General features: G+C 40.4%; 1 protein-coding gene across 2 annotated transcripts in view; it reads left to right on the top strand.

The window, feature by feature from the left end:
* arid3a (AT-rich interactive domain 3A) overlaps positions 1-10,899 on the top strand; it is a 55,467-nt gene extending 44,568 nt beyond the window's left edge. Inside the window, exons 5-9 of one of the 2 annotated variants that reach the window (XM_034081317.2) lie at positions 1,150-1,333; positions 2,182-2,429; positions 2,771-3,061; positions 4,946-5,035; positions 5,604-10,899. In XM_034081317.2, coding sequence (XP_033937208.1) covers positions 1,150-1,333; positions 2,182-2,429; positions 2,771-3,061; positions 4,946-5,035; positions 5,604-5,749 — 959 coding nt within the window. In that variant the 3' untranslated portion in view covers positions 5,750-10,899. The remainder of the gene's footprint in view (positions 1-1,149; positions 1,334-2,181; positions 2,430-2,770; positions 3,062-4,945; positions 5,036-5,603) is intronic. The other variant, XM_034081318.2, reaches the window with a different exon arrangement.
* The last annotated feature ends 3,635 nt before the right edge of the window (positions 10,900-14,534 follow it).

Below are 14,534 nucleotides of genomic sequence, written 5' to 3' on the forward strand. Positions count from 1 at the left end.
ACTAGAAGGAACACATCGTATCGATGCCTGGGAACAGATTGGTTTACCTTCCTCTCCTGCTGCTCATCCGCCAGCCCTGCACACACAAACACTCTCTCACTCACACACACTGACTCACCAACCATGCAAGATGTACACTATGGCGACACAACCAACATAAAAGCTCATTTCCAATTGTGCAATATTTTATTTACATGTCATGGCCAATGACTCATTTCAGGTGTTCCTTCTCCCATAATACTTGAGCAGTCTGATTTATATGACAAGTTGATTTATGGCTGATATAATCAGATAGTGGGGCAACGACTGACATGAGAGACATGAGACAGACACGTGCTCGAAACTGAAAAAAACAGTACTACATGTTTACAGTGTCAGAGCCAACAGCAATGGGCGGATCTGCCAAGCATGATCTGAGAATATGGGAGCGCCATCTGCAGGTCGTACCTATAACTGAGTCATCACTCTTTAGTATGAACATCTAGGGTCGATCATATTTTGGGTCGAAGTGGACCTGAAGATTGTGTTCGGGGTCACTCTGTGTTTAAATGAATATCATTTGATGGAAAGATTAATAAAGGCTTTGATCTTCCTAAGTTAAGGGCATTTGTCACAGATTAATCCGAAACTGGAGATACTGATTGTCTCAGGCAATTTGTCTCATACTTGGTTTGTCATTAACTTTCATTCACATCCTTTAGAAGACAAGATTGTCAGGTTTGCAAATGTCCCCAAGACAAATCCTGTTTTATATTTTTGATGAAACAGTAAATATTTAAACTGTTCTGTCTACTGAAAAAGGATGTATCGAAATCGAAAGATCCATCAAAATGAAGGGCCATCACTTTTCCAGTACACCATACTTTATTCCCCAGAAATGTTTAGATATCTCGCCCTCTGGTGTCTAAGTATGTTTCCTGTATCTTATTATAATCCATTTGTCCATCAGATGACTGCATTTTGATACATGTGTTGACCTGTACTTCAGTCTGCTCCTTGCTATGTGTGTGTGGGCCAGTTAAGAAAATCCGATCAAAAGATCCTCCTGCCTTTTTGTTCGTATTGGAAAAATAGTAAAAGCTCTTTTCAAGCATGTCAATTTCCAACTATTCCGAACAAAGCTCACTGTGTGTTTTTGTGTTATTACAGGAACGCCAGTGAATCGTATTCCCATCATGGCCAAGCAGGTCCTGGATCTGTACATGCTCTACAGGCTGGTGACAGAGAAGGGCGGCCTGGTGGAGGTCATCAACAAGAAACTGTGGAGAGAGATCACTAAAGGACTCAACCTGCCTACCTCAATCACCAGTGCAGCCTTCACCCTACGCACACAGTCAGTACAAACAAACACACACACACACACACACACACACACAGGATCACACCTCTGGTTGTTTTAATTGGATCTGTGTTATTTGTGTGTTTGGTATATTTGGATCCACACTGGCAGTGACAAGCCATAAGGGCCTATTAACAAAGTGAACAATAGAGTGCCACAGTGACGCGTCCTTGACACACATTTAAGAGACGGATCACGTTTTGTTCAGTCGGATAATATCCACATGTCTACCCTACTTTTATAATTTTCTAATCATCAATCTATCGATCATCAATCTATCGATCATAAATCTATCGATTCGATTTATGATTCGAAAATGATAAAAGTAGGGTAGACATGTGGATATTAATCGACTGAACAAAACGTGATCCGTCTCTTAAATGTGTGTCAACCACAGACCTTATTTTGAGCTATTTTCCAAAATCCTATGGAGAAATCGCATTGCTTTTTTGTCGAAGGAACCCATGCGCAGCTTACTTCCGGGTTTTAGGACGCGTCACTGTTGCACTCTATTGGCTTATTTTTAACAAAATGCTTTTGTCCATTACTCTCATTGCTATAACCAGTTTTCTACTGCTCAGCGATTTCAATAACTCCTTTGTTTTAAGTCACTCTCTGTAATTGGTCCATATTGCAATGTACTTCGTTACATTTTGGAAACCTATCAGAGAAAAATTTTGATATAAAAGAAGCAGACCATTGGTCATACAAGTGGGTTAGCCCACTCAAAATAGTATGTATGTTATAGGAACTAATTTAATTTTCAGCAGTAGGTTAAAGCTTGGCGCATCCCTGCATTAACAGGCTTTTAGTGAAACATAAATACATTGTACTCCTTTCAGATACATGAAGTACCTGTACCCATATGAATGTGACAAGAGGAGTCTAAGCAACCCCAACGAGCTCCAGGCAGCCATCGACAGTAATCGGCGGGAGGGCCGGCGGCAGAGCTTTGGCAGCTCCCTCTTCACATACTCGCCCAACGGGACCCCTACCATGCTCTCCTCGCCCAAACTCCCATCAGCCAGCGTTGGCCTGACGATGGGCACCAACGGAGCCTCGCTGATCCATAACCACAAGATCAAGCAAGGTGAGATTCGTTTAGAAACTCACATGTGTGATGTTTAAAGACTTTGGAAGGATGAAAGATAATATTTTGAGTGGTAAGACTCAATTACTCTATTTTTGTATGACTGGGGATAGTTATTTTTTAAGTTAGGAAAACTAAGTAGTCCTCATCCTTACCATTTAACAGGAATGGACTTGCTTTCCTCTCTTCTGTAAGACATCTTAAACACTAACATACTATCTCAGATAGGCTGTTTTCATATAAGTGTGTTTATGGTTTATATCTTGCCTGGATAACACATCATGTTTAGTACTTTTTCAATCAAAATAACCCTTCTCCCCTTCGCTGTGGTGTCTGGCTAGAAGAGGACGTAGGCCACTCACTGATGGGGCTCAGTATGGCTCGTCTGTCAGCGGGGGCGCTGCAGGGGAACACCATGGGGGTGATGCAGGCGGCGGCCGCTCAGGCGACAATGGCCGCTCAGATGGCGGCTCTGGAGCAGCTCAGGGACAAACTGGAGGCCGGAGAGCCACCAGAGAAGAAGATGGCGCTGCCGGCAGAGGAACACCAACGACTGCTGCAGAGAGCGCTGCAACACAACCTGCTGGCCATGACCGCTCAGTTACCCATGAACATCCGCATCAACAACCAAGGTACTGACTGAGGTGGAGCTTCTGATACATTCAGTCAAACTAATCATACAGTCAGACGTGGTTTTTCATATTACATGAGGAAGCCTGTGGTTCACTGGTGAAATTCTTCCACTTTCTAATCATATAAAGATAAAAGACACAAGTTGAACTAGCCTTCCTAAATCTGCTTTACCCATACGAATAGATGGTTGACTACACTTGATTCAATATGCAATAAAATCAAAGTACTTCTATTTTTGCACTTCTCGCTACTTTTACGTTAAGTCATGAATTAAGACCAGTTTGAGAACAATATCATTATTGTATTAATTTAATCTAATGAATCAACTAGTAATTCAGTACTTTTACTTCTACTTGAGTGAATCCACCACAGCTTAAATAAATAAAACGGTAATTTCTTGATAGCTGATAAAAGTAGAACTCATCTTTGGTCTGACAACATAATAAAATTGTAGCTCTGTTATATTAAAAAAGGGTTAATGCTTTGCCATCTTTTTCCGTCAGACTGAACGTTTGCAGCAGATACGTACAGGGGGTATTGGTTCAACAGACATCAATATATACAATTAAACACATAAGAATACAATTTTATCCCCTGGTGATTAATGACATTGCCTCAGGGCAACATGTGCATGGATAAAGGAAGAAAATCCATACTCATGTATTAAGAATTAACATAATCAATCGGCACAAAGTATGATCTTCCAGACAAATCTACCTCAGAACAACATTTTAAAAGAATCCACAATAATGGAAGAAGGTGCATATCAATAATACCACATCTGCTGTGGATTTTACATTTCATTGTTTTTCCTTAGAATTTACACAAGCTGGATTCGACACCCTCTCCCTCTTCCTGGCAGTTAGTTTCTCAAGCCATTGTTGTCATCTCACCACACACCACAGCAGCCGACAGGGAGGAAGTAACCCATAGCAGGCCTATATGTTGACCTGTTTAGCTTATAGGAGCAGCATGCATACATACAGGGCATGAGTGTGTCTGACTGAGCGGGGATTCCCTTCTGCCAGCTGACACTTTGATCTAATAGCCGAGTTTCCTTGGTTACTGTCTATCTGATTGAGCACGCAAACAGTTTCTCAGTACTGATAATACAGGTGACTTCAGAGGAATTTAAAGGTTTTGCAAGTTCACACACAAAGTTCCAACTTTGAATACCCAGATGTAAAAAATATAGCACACATAGATCTTGAAGATAAAGTTCACTTAATTAAATAGCACCAATTTATGTTGGCTATATCAAACAATCAATGCCTGTTGGCGCTGTTGGTTTTGGACAGTTGAGGAAAGTCAACTCTGGACTGCTTCTACAAGAACATTTAATGGCCGAAATATTGCCTAGAATTTTCATTCAGGATTTGTTGTAATGGACATACAAATTCCCAGTTTTAATAGAAATACATTTTAATCAAAGTTCCTATTAGGGGGAGGACAGATTGGACAGATAGGTAAACATATGTCAAACAGTAGGCCAATGAAGGAGCCTAAATGCAGTTTATTAGTATAAGTAAATAGCATGCAAAAAGATAAGTTACATTACATTGCATTTAGCTGACGCTTTTATCCAAAGCGACAAGTGCATTCGACCAAGAAGATACAAACTTGAAGAAAACAGAATTATATGAGTACATCAGGTTTCATAGAGCCAAAACATTTCAAGTGCTACTCAAGTTAATATGTAAAACAACATTGATTGTAAGAAACTTATTTTGAAGTACAAACTTCAGCTAGGATACGTCACAAACATACCTACTCTAACCAGAATTATGATCTTTTCTTTGTTTAACATATTGTAATTTTAGCACATCTTGTGCCACCATCATGTAATGGGGTGTAATTGTTTTGTTTGTTTGTCTCCCTCACAGAGAGCAGGCAGAACTCGGCCCTGAACCTCACCACCAACGGCACAGGCAGCATCAGCATGTCAGTGGAGCTCAACGGCGTGATGTACACCGGTGAGTAACACTGTCATGTGGCACAGGGATCCCTGCTTATCACTACATAGTAAATATAAACTATAATTTGATATACCATCAGAAAATAGGGCTGTACCAAGGAGTGCAAGCTTCATTCATAAGGTTGACTTTATTTCTGACTCAAAAAGACAGAAATAAATTAAATGTATATACCAATATAACACATCTCTCTTTAAATGTGTTGTCATAGGTTGTTAAAGACTAATTGTAAGACCTTAATATAGATTAACATTTACAATTCAGTACAGCCCTTTCAGGGACATTCATTGAGTTGATCAGCATTTGTTCAGATAAAGACTGGAAACTGGAAGAACGTGTTTCTTTGTAGCCTTGTAGCCTTGCCAGATCACAAAGGGGAAGTGATCTGTTGTAAATATTTCTTGTTGTCACTGTATGATTGTCAGGTTTGGTAAAAGCAATGGTGTCATTTCAACTTTATGAAATTCTCTTGGTTTCCCAGTCTTTTGTTTAATTTCATGTCGAGTTTCGTTGCTGAAATATATTCTGTATTTTGAACCGTATTTTTCCTTTAATCTTTTCTGTGCAGGCGTTCTTTTTGCTCAGGCAGCAGCAGGGGCAGCTTTGTCTGGTGCAGTCGGATCGTCCGTCTCCAACAAGATGGTCAGCAGTCGTGTTGCTCCAGCGCAGCACCAGAACACACCTACCTCAACCTCAAGCAACCCATTGTCTTAACAAACCCCAGCCTTTTTTTTTTTTTATTACCACGCTAAGTAATGCCAAAAATCAACCTCATTTTCTACATAATCTATGCCAAAAAGAGAAGAACCATAGACTGTACAGAGAGACTCAAACTGAAACTCAGATCACTTGAATTACACTATCTCGGGTTTTCTCTCATCAACTCACCTCTTTTGTTCTTCATAGCCAAAATTATTTCGGGGAAAAAACAAAGAATATCTCAACTGAGAACCAGTATATGCTAAACAAATATGTATGCACAATCTGTGAATTATTTATTTCTGCATAAATGTACAGATTATTGGAGAACAAAAGAGAAGGTAATAACCAGGAAGGGTAATGCACTGTTTACACACAAACACAGCTACTGATTGACAGCAATGTTTTATCCTCTCGGGGTAGATTCTTTTATTTTATTTTAACTTTTTGTTGTTATTGTTATTCTCTTTACTGTGTTTTATCATTTAATTTTAAATCTTTAACAATCCTCTCACTGCAGGAAAAAAATATATTTAGAATTATATTAAAAAAAAAAAAAAGATAATATGAATATTCTCTATTTTTAATCAGTAAAGCTTTTAAGGTATATGTTTTCTTCAGGGCATATAACAATGTACCATTGTGACCTCATTTTGTGTAAAACCTTTTTCGCAAGGCAGCCATTTTGGATCTCTATTAGGGAGATTGCGGTCACTCCTGTTGTGTACCGAGATACACATCATATTAGTGCACAGATTGAAACAAAAATGTAAAACGCATCTCAAGAGTGGTTACAATGCTACATAGCTAATGAATGCTCTGAAGCTGTCATGCTTCTCCCGTTACAGCTGGATAATGTTTTTATCTAAAACCTGCTTGTTGACATGAGGCCAGTTTAATGTATACTGTATCTGTGCCAATCTTGCAGGTATTTTGTGAGTTAGCTTTGAGTTCAAAATGGCTGTTTTGTAAGAGTAAGGTCAGTTCTGCAGGCGGGGATATGAACTCTTAGCCTTTCTTTTACCCTCGCCGCAGCTAACACGCTGGACTTTCGGAGCCTCAGTAGCGTCCACACAGACTGTTGCTGTTCGGGGTTCAGATTGTATGTGAATAATAACTATTTTCGACTGCTCTCAGGTGTCTGATGCTCATCGCTTTGTACAATATCTTGACAAAGCCAGAGCAATGCTTTTCAACATCTTTCTCTGCAGAAAGAACGGTTTTCATCTTCTTGTTTTTCTTACTTGGCCTTCTAGTGAAGTGATTGTCTTCAGGTCATATGCATGCCTGTATTTGTAGATGAAGCCTTTCAGCAATCAGGAATGAGGCAGGAAAACTGTGGTTTTGTGATTTTAAATCAGAGGAGTCGTGTATCCACTAAATCCCTATCATTGTGGAGACACTTACATGGACAATCAGGTGTTATTTTAGCTTAAATCTGATTTGTTGTTGTTGTATTATAGTTAACAGATGCTTTTATTTTTATTTCAGCTTTGTGTTTTGCATGACTTAGTGCTTCTTCTGATCCAAGTGCTTCTAATCCTGTGCTGTGACAGGGACCAGGTCTCCTTGAGACTGGCTGTCAAGGATATTACAGAGAATGTCTTGTGATCCTTTGACTGTTTTTAGATGTTGTTTAATTAGGGCTTTGACAATGTGATCTCAGAGGTAATTGTAGCTGCAGCTGAGCACCCGCTTGTGTCTTAGTGTTTCTATCAACACTTGCTGCAGTGAGATTTGTAAAAAGTTAAATCCGCCACAGTGAAGATACCATAACATTCATGTAAAGTTGTGTTTTTGCCATTTAAAGTAGATCAATCATTCAGCTTTTAGAATTGTAACCTGTGCTACCTCTCTGGACTGTTAGATATTGTTACTCTACCCCCACCAAAAGCAGCCTCATTCCTACTGACGTTAGGAAGTAAATCAGGCTTTGTATGTGGGTTCTGTTCTAAGGCCTTAACACAGCATGAGAGGACCAGAGAGTCAGCAGTACCTCCGTCCAATCACTTTTTACTGTTTCAGTCAAATATCACCAGATGGCTGTCGCGGCTTTGATTTTGGACGCGCCCCTCAATGGGAAGTCACCACCAGCTGCAACACAAACACAGACTAGTTTTGAAAAGTACTCTCCATTCTCTGACAGCCTACAACTCTCTTTCAGAGTCACATACAATAATTAAATGTTATCTTTAAGATGGTAAAATAGTGAGGATTGTCCTAGTTTTGTTACCTTCTAGAAAAGACAAGTGAAGGTTTAGTTTAATTTACAACTTTTGTCAAAGGTAGAGCTGGAAGCAGAGACAGGATCTCATTGGTTGATCTCAACGAAGTGGAAAACCACAGACTTTGTTTACAAGCCTTTTTGCCTTTATTCCAAAAAAAACAACTAACTGTTGACATGACTGATGATAATGAATATTCCACTTTTACTCCAGTCAACATTTTGAAATGTAAGCTTTTCTTTTGAGCATGCCTCTCTTTCTCAGTTTGTATTCAATGATCTTAAGCTGGCAAAATACCATGTGTTGCAAACTGCAGAAGATCCCAAATTGGGACGCATATTCTACATTTGCTGTATGCGTATATAAAGGATGCTAAAAGGCAGAATAATAGCACAGTCAAACATGTCTAAATCGGAAATTGCTACATTGGGAATAAGGCTTAGTGACCAAAGAGTATTACGGGTCAATAGTGTCACCACCTACAGGAAGAAAGTGCTCCTGCTGCATAGTTTCCATTTTGCTTGTCAGTGTTTTTGAGGTTTACATTTGTGCACAATGGCATCTCAGCTCCCCCAGCCAAGGCCTTGCAACACACACAATCACGCACACACACTACACAGGACTGAGGCAGAGGACGCTGGGGTCGTCACACTATAAACAGACGTTTGAATAACATTGGAGAATTATGCGGCTCACTAACCTTTAATGGCTATTTAATAATATTGTGTCCGCATGTGACTGTTTGGACTGTAACTGTTAGCTGTTAATCATAAATAAAAAATAGGAAAATTATAGTTTGACTACTCAATAGCAAAAACTTTGTATTTCAAGTGTGATGAGAAAGCTTGTTTGAAATGCAAAAACCTCAAACACTAAAAAACGCAAATATAAAAAGGAAGACTTGCGATAGCAGTTGTTACCCCCCCCCCCCGCCTTTTCGCACTATTATCAGTCTAATGCTACTCTTTAGATCCAACCACCTACAGTACACCTAGCCCATGATTGATTAATGTTCAGGTTCTTTATGTAGATTTGTCACAGATGAATTTGTATTCCTACAGTACAAATGTACATATCAATCTGGCTTCTTCTTAGCATGCAGCAGGCATATCTGATGTGTCTTTATTCTCCGTTATTGTTTAAGATATGGCTATTGAATTATTTATATGCATAGCAAGCTCAATTACCAATATTTTAGAGCATCAAAAAAGTTTGTTTGATTCCAGAAAACTGGAGAAAGTAGATTTAAATTTAAGTAAAGGCTTTTTCACCAGCTACCTTTAACTGGCCGATCGAAAGTCATCACAATTTGGTGTTTTATAGGGATAAAGTATGATGTCAAGAATTCCCATTCAGGTCTTAGCTCAGTTTTCAGTTAGTTTCTCCTCGATTCCCCCGTTAAGGCAACTGTTAATTTCATAGATTACAATGTAAACTGATGTTTTTACTTGGTCAATTTGGTAACACGCAGAAGTCTCAGCATGCCTCTCTCTCTGCGTGAGTAGCAGATGTCACAGTTACTGGTGATGGCTGACAATCAAATAGAGACATGCTGTGGTTGAAAGCATTAGTTTAGGGGGAGGGCCGCTCGAGAGAGCACAATTCAATCAATACTGATCTAAAGGATCAACTGCTTTCTTAGGTTTTTGACCCTATGACCTTTTGACCCCCGAGGGCAACATTCAGGCACCTGCCCCCTTCAATGGATCCATGTTTATCGTATAAATCTATTGTCTCCCTCTCTGGGATATTTGCATATGAACAGTGGAGGTACTGCAGCTCTCTATCTTTCTTGTCTGTACTGTATGTGCACGGCAGGTCTTGTGTGGTAGCGACAATCAGGAGACATTAACACTGTATACCTCCAAACACTCTGACATCCCTTCAACCACACAGAGCCCGCTTCTACCTCAAGAATAACAAAGCCTTGGCTTCAGCCAAAACAGACTTTTCAAGGTTGTGTTCAAGCAGAAAAACCTCATCAAAACGATATTGATGCTGGTTATTAAGTACTATGAAAGAGGTTGTAATGACCACAGACAATAAGATATAAGATATAACTTTTGGTTATGCAAGGGAAGTCAGAGATGTTAGTACAGTTCAGGGTTCAGTTCAAGCTTCATCTTCTTTACTGAGAGCTCCCCTCAGTGGAAGGTTTTGTTATGACGCACTATCAGTTCACATTTCCTAAAGGGAAAGGCAAAAAAAGTCTGAGCTAAGGCTGTGAAGATTTATTGTCCTTCATTGTGGACATTTGCTGCAAACAAAAGACATATTTAAGTGTTAATTTCTTCATTTCACTACTTAGGGTTTTCTTTTTTAAAGTGACAAGGCCTCATCACTGGACACATTAAGGCTCCACTGAAACAAACTATTTTAGAGGCATTTAATTACAGAATTTGTTTACTTATTTAAACTAGTAAACAATCAATAATCAAACATCTTGCTTGTTTCTCTTTGCTGGGGTCAAACAGGTTTCTCCATAATTTACAAAACATTGGAGCAAAGTAGCTGTGAAAACTATATCAGTCTTAACTCTGTTCTTTACCAGAGTTTGTTCTGAGTCTGGAGAAGAATTTCTATCAGGTTTTATGGTCAGACTGGTATTTATTTCTGAATGCTACCAGCTGCTTTTTATGTGTCTGTAGTCGCTTTGTTTTCTTTCTTCCTTTTGACAAGTTATATTATTGTGGTGGTTATGCAGTTTAAACGCTTGGGTTGATTTAAAAAAAGTCTGCTTGTTAGGTGCATTCATGTGCTGTTATACAGATCAGAAAAACAATAACCCCATCGGACTGATTTTCATCTCACATTTTTTTTGTCTTGGTGTTTGATTTCCAGTCAATCCAGGAAGGTCGTAAATGTAGTGCTTTACATGGGCTGACTCCCAATCAGCACAAGCCCCTGCAGTCTCTTGTGGTTGACTTGCTCGCTCTGTCATAACTTCAAGTGTTTTCACCTTGAAATAGTGCTGCTTTTATTCCCACCAGAGCCTAGCTAAAGAACGTCTTGAAACCAGAGTGTCTTGCATGGAAAACGAAAAACTCTTGGCTCTTGTTCGCACATGTTGCTGACATGGAAATTCTGATGGAACATTTACGGGTTAAGGTGCATGTGGGCTTTGGGGGCTTTTGACTCAACATCACCACTGACTTTATCTCCATCAGGGGGACTGTGGACAAGGAAAATTAGAAATAACAAGATGCCTACTGCTGTGACAATTGTTGTATGAAATAACCTGTATTACTAAGATTCATTAAATAGAATATGTCTGAAATATGGCTTTTTAGGGCTATGCATTATATCATGTTCCACTACCTGTTCTTTCTTTGTTTTTTTTTTGGATACGCTATAGCAAACCCGGCATACCGAGATTACTTGTAGAGCACATTTATTAATATGATGATGATGATGATGATGATGATGATGATTAATAATGGGATTATTTTAGGGATGTGTGTGTGTGTGGGCTTCACGTGTCTTCAAGTTAACTGAAACAGGCTATTGTGTCTTACAACTTCTCAGGAAAAATCTACCTCAACCTCCAGTTTTATGCATTTAACCCAGTTTAAGTTACCGTTTAGTGAAAGAGGACGTTGAGAGCGGACCCAGGTCTGAAATAACTCCAACATAGTATAGTACCTAATATAGCTCATAATGGCACACCTAAGAGTGTATTACATCAAGTATTGTGAGTATATTTATATCCGTTTCCTGGCTGTTAACAAATACTCTCAGAAAATATATTTATCAGCCTGGTGGGTGCTGTGAGAGGTTTATTTTGGACTCTTGGGTCTGTCTCCATTCTCTCTGTGTTAAGGTTGGTAACACTTTAGCTTATTTGAGCATCAACAACAGGGAACCTCCAGTTCAACAGCTTACTAACTACTCAGTACTACACAATAAAGTACTGCTTTTAGTACCACTGTTAGTATTGCCAGTCGTTTTTCAGTTCTGTTCTATTAATGTGTGCTTATTCCTCCTTTTTTATAAATGATTTTTTTTTTTGTTGAATGGGATGTTTCCCGGTAACACCACGGTAATAGTGAAGTGGCGGCAGGCAATGCAACAGTTTATTTTTTGTTTTTCTTTGTTTTTGAAGGGTGAAGAGCTATTATTGCCCCATTTACTCAATATGTGTTTGTGTGAATACTTTTATTTTGAATCTGAAATCAATAAAAATATCACCTCTCTTTAATGTCACCAGAGTGAAGGATGTTTTTATTGCGTCTTTAAGATTAGTTACATGAGGATAATTTACTATGAAGGTTTTAAGTATTTGTTTAAAATGTGTTCATCATTTAGGCTCCTTAATAACATTGAATCGGCTGTCATGTCAAAAAAAAGTTTCCAGGTTTAAACACATTGTATATGTTGTGTTGGCAGCGTATTGAATCATGTGAATCATTAAGCTAAAGATGACTCTGAATTGTAATGCTTGGCTATTTTTTCTAAAATGGTGGCATTACATTACATTACATTTAGCTGACGCTTTTATTCCAAAGTTGACTTACAATAAGTGCGTCTCGACCAACAAAATACAAACTTGAAGAAAACAGAATCATATAAGTACATCAGGCTTCATAGAGCAAAAACATTTCAAGTGCTACTCAACTGGCTTTAGATAAGCCCAGCCCTTTATTAGTATACAAGTGACTTTGTTAATAGTTCTATCGCTCGAAGTGGAGTCGAAAGAGATAGTTTTCAGTCTGCGCCGGAAGGTGTGTAAGCTTTCTGCTGTCCTGATGTCAATGGGGAGCTCATTCCACCATTTTGGAGCCAGGATAGCAAACCCACGTGTTTTTTTGCTGATGGGAACTTGGATCCCCTTCGCAGCGATGGTGCAGCGAGCCGTTTGGTTGATGCAGAGCGGAGCAAGCACGTGCTGGGGTGTACGGTTTCATCATGTCCCTGGATTAGGAAGGGCAGATCCATTCGCAGCATGGTACGCAAGTACCATGTCTTGAGTGGATTCTAGCAGTTATCGGAAGCCAGTGGAGGGAGCGGCGTGGTGTGGGAGAATTTAGGAAGGTTGAAGACCAGGCGAGCCGCTGCATTCTGGATGAGCTGCAGAGGTCGGGATGGCACATGCAGGTAGACCAGCCAGGAGGGAGTCTGCAGTTGTCTAGGCGTGAGATGACGAGAGCCTGGACCAGAACCTGCGTCGCTTTCTGGGTCAGCTGGGGACGCATCCTCCTGATGTTGTAAAGTGTGTATCTGCAGCAGCGGGTTGTAGCAGCGATGTTTGCAGTGAAGGACAGGTTGTTATCGGGGAAACAACAGAGGTGTCAATGTTGATTGTTAGGTCAAGAGTGGGACAATCTTTTCCGGAAGGAAAAGCAGTTCAGTCTTGTCAAGGTTGAGCTTGAGGTGATGATCAGACTGAGAGATGTCAGCTAGACAAGCAGAGATGCGTGCGACGACCTGGGTCTCTGAGCGGGGAAAGGACAGAATTAATTGGGTGTCGTCAGCGTAGCAGTGGTATGAAAAACCATGCGGGCTAATGACTGATCCGAGCGAGTTTGTGTACAAGGAGAAGAGGAGGGGACCAAGAACAGAGCCCTGAGGGACCCCTGTAGTTAATTGACAAGAGTCGGACTCGGACCCTCTCCAAGTAACCCTGTAGGTGCGGTCTTTGAGGTATGAGGTGAGGAGGGAAAGTGCAGAGCCTGAAACTCCAAGTTCTTGGAGAGTGCGAAGGAGGATCTGATGGTTCACCGTGTCGAATGCAGCAGACAGGTCCAAAAGGATGATGACAGAGGAGAGGGAGGCTGTTTTAGCAGTGTGCATTTCCTCAGTGACAACAAGGAGGGCAGTTTTCTGTGGAGTGACCTGCCTTGAAACCAGACAGGTGCGGATCCAGAAGGTTGTTCTGATGGAGATAACGGGAGAGTTGTCTAAAGACAGCGCGTTCAAGTGTTTTAGACAGGAACGGGAGGAGAGAGACAGGCCTGTAGTTTATAACATCAGGTGGGTTGAGAGTGGGTTTCTTTAGGAGAGGGTTTACTCTTGCCTCCTTGAGACTGTTTGGAAAGTGACCAGAAGTTAGAAAAGTGTTGATGAAATGGGTGAGAAACGGTAGAATATCAGGAGCGATAGTCTGAAGGAGGTTTGAAGGGATAGAGTCCAGAGGACAGGTGGTAGGGCGGGCAGAGGTAATGAGGGTAAGAACCTCACTTGGAGAGAGAGGGGAAAAGGAGGTTAGTGTGTGGGTGGAAGCAGGGTCTGGTGACCCAGCGGTGAGTAGAGGTGAGTCAGAAAAAGAAGAGCGAATATCATCAACCTTTTTTTCAAAGTGGTTAACAAAGTCGCTTGACAAAAGTGAGGAGGGGGGAGGGTCCAAGAGGGTGGAGAAGATGGAAAATAGTTTTTTGGGATTGGAATAGGAAGATTGGATCTTATCTTGAAAGAAAGTACTTTTTGCCTGAGAGATCGAAGCAGAGAAAGAGGAGAGGAGAGCCTGATAGGTTAGGAGGTCGTCACGGTGTTTGGATTTCCACCATTTCCGCTCTGCTGCCCGAAGGACGGTTCTATTGGCACACAGTGCATCATTTAGCCAGGGAGCAGGAGGGGAC

Source organism: Pseudochaenichthys georgianus, chromosome 4, assembly GCF_902827115.2.
Source record: "Pseudochaenichthys georgianus chromosome 4, fPseGeo1.2, whole genome shotgun sequence".
Taxonomy (NCBI): Eukaryota; Metazoa; Chordata; class Actinopteri; order Perciformes; family Channichthyidae; genus Pseudochaenichthys; species Pseudochaenichthys georgianus.